This window comes from Callithrix jacchus, chromosome 21, assembly GCF_049354715.1.
Source record: "Callithrix jacchus isolate 240 chromosome 21, calJac240_pri, whole genome shotgun sequence".
NCBI classification, from domain to species: domain Eukaryota; kingdom Metazoa; phylum Chordata; class Mammalia; order Primates; family Cebidae; genus Callithrix; species Callithrix jacchus.
The window spans coordinates 49,026,610-49,033,289 of record NC_133522.1 but is presented as its reverse complement, the minus strand read 5'-3'; the positions used below and the strand labels follow the sequence as shown (position 1 = coordinate 49,033,289).

The window sequence follows — 6,680 nt, the reverse complement described above, 5'->3', positions numbered from 1 at the left end:
TTGCTGGCTCCCAGTGGCTGCTGGGCTCTGGAAGGAAAGGCCTTCTGCAGAGCAGGAAGCTGAAGCCGGCCACCTGGCCAGCCTGTGGGAGGGAGGCAGCTGTGGGAAACCCTTTCCTCCTCTGGTGCCCTCCCAATGTCCAGGGTCTTTTTACCTGGCATTTCTTTGCTGCTGTGGCTGTGCCTGGACCCCGAGCTCATAGAAAAGGCTGTAGCCTCCAGCCCTGCTGAAATGGCCTGGTGCTTTCTACAGAATCTCTGCAAGGAGCTGTTATAGAAGAGACATTAATTATGGAAACTAAGGACCACGCAAAAACACTTATTTCTAAAAGACGGGTGCCCAGTCCCGAGAATTCCAGTGGAAGTGGTGGTGATCACCGGGACTGGGGCCTCACCTGGGGGTCTGGCCGGTCTCCCTTCTGCTCTGGATCCCTCACCTGGGGCCACCTGCCTTGACGGACATCTGGGATGGAGGAAGCCAAGGGTCAGGCTGGACCCTTCATCAGCAGACACAGACACGATGCCTGGCACCCCTGCTGAGAGTGGTATGTGGTCCCCTCCAGTGATCGCTGCAGTGTCTCTGAGATATCACCATCCCTGTTTCCCAGATGGGAAAACCGAGGCTCTGAACAGCTAAGAAATGTGCCCAAGTGTCTGAGCGTGCTGGCAGCAGACTGGAGCTCAGGCCTGGGTCTCTGTGGCCTTCATAGTCAGTGGGGAGTGGGTGTGAGGGGAACCCAGGTGACACTGGCCTGGCAGGACAGAGAACGGCAGGTGCACAGGATTCCACACCAGGGGCAGTCCCTGCAGCGGCTGCATTCCCACCACACTCTGCCATGCCTGGGTGCATCTGGGCGGCTTTGCTGCGTTCCTCTGCCACTCTTCAGGGGCTCAGGAGTGCATGCTGGGAGGGCCCAGGCCAGCCCAGGGTCTAGACCATTCTAGCCTGAAATGTTTGGATCAGTGAGTGAGGCCAGAAGGACTTGGAGTGAGCTGGAGCGATGGGGGTCACTGCAGAAGGGAGCACGGAGACCCCTGAGCCCAGAGAGGCAGCTCCTCTCCCACAGCAGGAATGCAGGCCTGAGGGCTGAGCTCTCCCAGACTGGGGAACCTGTGCAAGCTGAGCTGCCTGCCTCCTGGGGCAAAGCTGGGGATGCCTTCAGGGCCTGCTGGAAGATCTTGTGGTCTAGGCCAGTGGACTTGCCAGCTGCCTCCAAGTCCAGAGTCTGTTTTGTTTGCTTGCTCGTTTATTTGTTACAGATGTGTCTCTGAGCTGGAATGCAGTGGTGTGATCATGGCTCACTGTGCTCTGGAATTCCTGAGCTGGAATGCAGTGGTGTGATCATGGCTCACTGTGCTCTGAAATTCCTGAGCTGGAATGCAGTGGTGTGATCATGGCTCACTGTGCTCTGGAATTCCTGAGCCGGAATGCAGTGGTGTGATCATGGCTCACTGTGCTCTGAAATTCCTGAGCTGGAATGCAGTGATGCGATCATGGCTCACTGTGCTCTGGAATTCCCGAGCCGGAATGCAGTGGTGTGATCATGGCTCACTGTGCTCTGAAATTCCTGAGGTGGAATGCAGTGGTGCAATCATGGCTCACTGTGCTCTGAAATTCCTGAGCTGGAATGCAGTGGTGCGATCATGGCTCACTGTGCTCTGAAATTCCCGAGCTGGAATGCAGTGGTGCGATCATGGCTCACTGTGCTCTGAAATTCCTGAGGTGGAATGCAGTGGTGTGATCATGGCTCACTGTGCTATGGAATTCCTGAGCCGGAATGCAGTGGTGCGATCATGGCTCACTGTGCTATGGAATTCCCAAGCTGGAATGCAGTGATGTGATCATGGCTCACTGTGCTCTGGAATTCCCGAGCCGGAATGCAGTGGTGCGATCATAGCTCACTGTGCTATGGAATTCCCAAGCTGGAATGCAGTGGTGTGATCATGGCTCACTGTGCTATGGAATTCCCAAGCTGGAATGCAGTGGTGTGATCATGGCTCACTGTGCTATGGAATTCCCAAGCTGGAATGCAGTGGTGTGATCATGGCTCACTGTGCTATGGAATTCCCAAGCCGGAATGCAGTGGTGTGATCATGGCTCACTGTGCTATGGAATTCCCGAGCCGGAATGCAGTGGTGTGATCATGGCTCACTGTGCTATGGAATTCCCGAGCTGGAATGCAGTGGTGTGATCATGGCTCACTGTGCTCTGGAATTCCCGAGCTGGAATGCAGTGGTGTGATCATGGCTCACTGTGCTCTGAAATTTCCGAGCTGGAATGCAGTGGTGTGATCATGGCTCACTGTGCTCTGAAATTCCTGAGCTGGAATGCAGTGGTGTGATCATGGCTCACTGTGCTCTGAAATTCCCGAGCTGGAATGCAGTGGTGCGATCATGGCTCACTGTGCTCTGGAATTCCTGAGGTGGAATGCAGTGGTGTGATTATGGCTCACTGCGCTCTGGAATTCCTGGGCTCATGTGATTTTCCCTCCACAGCCTCCTGAGTAGCTGGGACCACAGGCACCATCACACCTAGCTAATTTTTAAAATTTCTTGTAGAGATGGAGTTTTGCTATATTGCCCAGGCCTATCTCAAACAGCTTCCCAAAGTGCTGGGATTACAGGTGGGAGACCCAACACCCAGCCCCAGGGCCTTGGTTTAAAGTCACCCTCTTGGTCCTGGGAAAAATGTGTTGACTTTGGTTTGTGATTGATTTCAGGAGTCTGGAGCGGGGTGTGGTGAGGGAAGTTCAAAGAGATTTGAGAAACTGTGAAACCCCAAATCCCCAACAACTTTCCTTCTTTCGTTGCAGCCACTCAGTGTTGGGCAAACCCCTCCCTGCAGCTGTCCTCGTCCATAGCGGAAAGAGCCTTGTGGCTACACTGCATGGCCTCCTGCCTCATGGCAGCCTCTCTGTTTATTTTTCCTCATCGTCTCCAGAGTCTCTGGTGAAAATTAACAGGTGCTCAACTTGCAAACTGGGAAGAAACATCTCCAGCCCTGGGGCTCTTTCCTGAGCCCCCCGCCAATCCTGGCGTGTGTGTGTTCAGCCTGTAACACGAATTGGGGCTTGTCCTGTGGTTTGAGGCTTCCTCGTGGCAACGGAGCGGGAGTGTTTCCGGGATGAACGTGCTTCATTTTGCCTCATGGTTCTGATGTCTGCAGAGGACACTGTCACAGGGACACATGGGGACAGCTGTGGCCAATCCCTGCTCCTAGACCTTCACACCCACATCTCCTGGAATCACAGCTCCAGAGCAACACCCCAACCGTCATGTTGGGGCCCCAGTCCCTTTTGGCTTTGCCGAAGACGCAGCAGAGCCCACCCTGAAGGAAAGAGAGGCAGCAGAGAGGGCAGACTCCTCCTGCCTGGTCCTAACGGCAGGACTGGGGGCTTTCACAGGCTTGGTGCCACCCTAGAGACCTCCCCGTCTGGAGACTCTGAGGGTACATGGGATTTCCAAGGGGCCCCACCCACAGGCAGCAGCAGTGCCTGCATCAGGGAGATTTGCCTCTGGGCTCCCTGCACTGTCCCATGAGTGGTCTGAGGACCCAGACCCGGGGTTGGGATGGACACAGCAGCCATTGTCTGTGGAGTGATGACACAGAAGAGGTTCCATCCAGCAGCACAGGCTGCCTACCCTGGGGAGACAGTCCTGTTGGTGACCTGTGTCTCCGCCTGAGTTGGAGAAGGCTTTCTACAGCAAAAGCAGACCCAGAGTGAGGGCGTCACTGATTCGGGAGGGAGCCGTGTGCCGAAGGTGACCAGCAGGCACTGCAGACCTGGCCTTTGAGATTGGAGCCCGTTCAGCCCACGGAGCCCCACGGAGCTTCCCAAAGCAGGCCCTGGACCTCCAGCTGCACCCTGGAGTGGGTGAGGGGGATTCACTGTGTGGCATGTGTCAGGTGGGGGGGCAGGCACAGGGTGGGGGGACGGAGCTGAGGGGAAGACCAGCAGATCCCTGGACACCCCGGGTGAGGCTGTCCCAGATGGGCAGGAATAAAAGCAAGAGAAATAAGATGAAAGGGCTCAAGATGACAGCCTGAGAGCAGCCAGGAAACTGTCCATGCCAAGTCCCTGGGCCTGCGGGACCCTGCGCTCCACCCACATGGGAGGTTTGGGTTTGTTGGGATGTGCTCTCTGGCAGGGCGGCTGCTGGAGCCTCTCTCTTCCAGCTCAGGCTTACACTGCACCAGAAAGGGAAGGGCAAAAGCACCCCTCAGTCCAGAGGACCCTCAGATCAAGAGACCACCCAGGCTGCAATCAACTCTGATGGCACTTTTAATCACCCCAGCAGGAATGGCAGCTGTAAAGAGACGTTAAATGAACCTTGCAGAAATGACTCGGAGAGCTGGCTGAGCGAGGGCCGCCTGGACACTAGTGCGCTGGCGCCATGTCCTCAGCACCCACAGGCTTGGCAGTCCTGTGAGCCCCAGCCGCTGGAACACTCGGGCCGCCTCTCCACTTGTCTGGTAGGGTATTTCCCCCCAGTGCCTTCATCACCCCACGCCCACCCTCTCCTCCCCCACCAGCTGCTCTGCTGAAGGGTGCATTCTCCCCAGGTCCGGCCATGAAGCCATCCTGGGTGCCTCGGTTTCCCCTGCTGGCCAGGCAATCCCCAGTGCCTCAATGGGAATGCCACTCACTGCCACCACCCGGCCTGGGCTCGATGGGACACCTGCACCCCACCAAGTTGCACTCCTCCAGCCCGTTCTCTGGACACCCGGATGAGAACAAGGCTACTGGCCAGGAGTGTTAGAGCAGGGAGCAGCCTCAGAGCCCACCCCATCTCTTCAAGCGTCCTGAAGCCACCAAGCAAAGTGCCACTGAAGGGGGGCTGAGGACAACAGAAATGTATTCTCTGTCGGTTCTGAGGCCAAAAGCTTGAGCTCAAGGCATCTGGAGAGCCAGCCCCGCCCCGGCAGCTCTAGAAGATAATCCACTTCTCACCTCTCCCAGCTTGGGGTGTTGCCGGCAGCCCTTGGCATTCCTGGCGTGTGGCTGCACCCCCGGGGTCACGAGGCCTTCTCCCCAGTCTTGCTGTATGTCCCCTCCTCTTGTAAGACTCCAGTCACTGGATTTAGGGCCTACACGAGTCTAGTGTGACCTCACCTGCACTGACCTCTGCAAAGGCCCTTCTTCCAAATAAGGTCATGTTGCCAATTCTGGGTGACTGTAAATTTAGGGGCCACTGTGTAACCCAGTGCCATCTGCCTACAGGCCCCAGGATGCCCAGGAATCCAGTCTCAACTGACATGCGTCTGGCTCTGTAGGATCAGAGCCTGGGCCATCTAAGCACTCACATTCTCTCCTGCAGCCCGGAGAAGAAAATACTACAGCCCCTCCTTCCCAGCCTGCCGGGTTCCCTCCAGCCTGGGCCCAGCCCCCTTCTCCAGGGCCTGATAAGACGCCATTTCCAGATATATCCACTGAGTGGCAAAAGCAGACAGCGGTACGCAGTGACCTGTCTTTCGTGTAATAAAACGTAAAAATATGTATATGTGTGTGTTTATTTATAGTTGCAAAAGAAAAGCACTGGAGGGATAAATCAGAAACTAATGGAAACGGCGACTTTCCGTGTGTGTGGAGTCAGAAGTGGGAGCTCGCTGCTCTGCTGGTCCGACTCCAGAAGCACGAGAATGTTTTCAAAACAAGAAACTTTAAAAGAAGGCATCTTCGGAAAAGGAAACCAACAAGAATGTAAATGTATATAACATTTGGAATAGAACTAAACAAAGACAAGATTATTTCCAGTGACTTTAGAGTACAGTATTCAGGATTCTTTTTCCTGGTGGCGTATTTTGAGGATAAAAGAACGGCGAGGAAATCACGTACATCGCTCAGTAGGTCTTAGTGTTAAGTCACATTGTTATTTAAACTTTTTTCCCTTCCAGGATAAAGCCAGTGGGTGATTATGTGAATGTCGTGAAGAACCGAAGTTATTATTACTGATAGAGAAAAGATACGCAAATATAGAAGCCAATAGGTTAGGAGTAGCACTGTAATCTCATGGTTGAATTGGAAATGCTGATTTAATCTCATACTCATTCATTCATTCTGATTGATTGTCTGATTGATTGTCACCCAGGCTGGCGTGCAGTGGCACAGTCTTGGCTCACTGCAGCCTCAACCTCCCAGGCTCAAGCCAGTCTGAGCTTCAGTGTCTTGAGTATATGGGACCACAAGTACACCACCCCAGGTGGCTCATTCTTGCATTTTTTGTAAAGACATTTCACCATGTTGTCCAGGCTGGTCTCAAAACTCCTGAGCTCTGGCAATCCACCTGCCTCAGTCTCCCAAAGTGCTGGGACTCCAGGTGTGAGCCAGTGAGCCCAGCCGATTTCGTGGAAGTGCTGGCATAACAGGCGTGAGCCATCGTGCCTGGCCAATCTCATGTTGTGAAAACTGAATATGCCTCTCCTAGTTCTTGCCACTGGGAGGGACGGGAAGCAGTGACCACTTGGCACCAGTGAGCACCAGAGGTGATGAGCCTGATACTCATCCTCGGCCGGAAAGCACGGAAGGCATCAAATACCAACAAGGTCAACCAAAGGTGCAGGTCCTCTCGCTGGCCGGGGCATCTCGAGCAATGGATCGAAATGATACATAAAACCCCACTCATTCCTAATGCTACTGAAAAAGAAAGGTTTAAAAAAACTGACGTTGCTTGTTGCCATTG

At 54.4% G+C, this 6,680-nt stretch overlaps 1 protein-coding gene across 1 annotated transcript; it reads left to right on the top strand.

Annotated features, from left to right (window-relative positions):
* Positions 1–3,599: 3,599 nt before the first annotated feature.
* Positions 3,600–5,497, top strand: LOC100386511 (putative uncharacterized protein encoded by LINC00322). Its single transcript, XM_078358600.1, is given in 7 exon segments — positions 3,600–3,662; positions 4,177–4,519; positions 4,522–4,620; positions 4,623–4,663; positions 4,665–4,833; positions 4,836–4,948; positions 4,950–5,497. Coding segments are annotated over 7 exon segments (981 nt in total). The 3' UTR covers positions 5,103–5,497.
* The last annotated feature ends 1,183 nt before the right edge of the window (positions 5,498–6,680 follow it).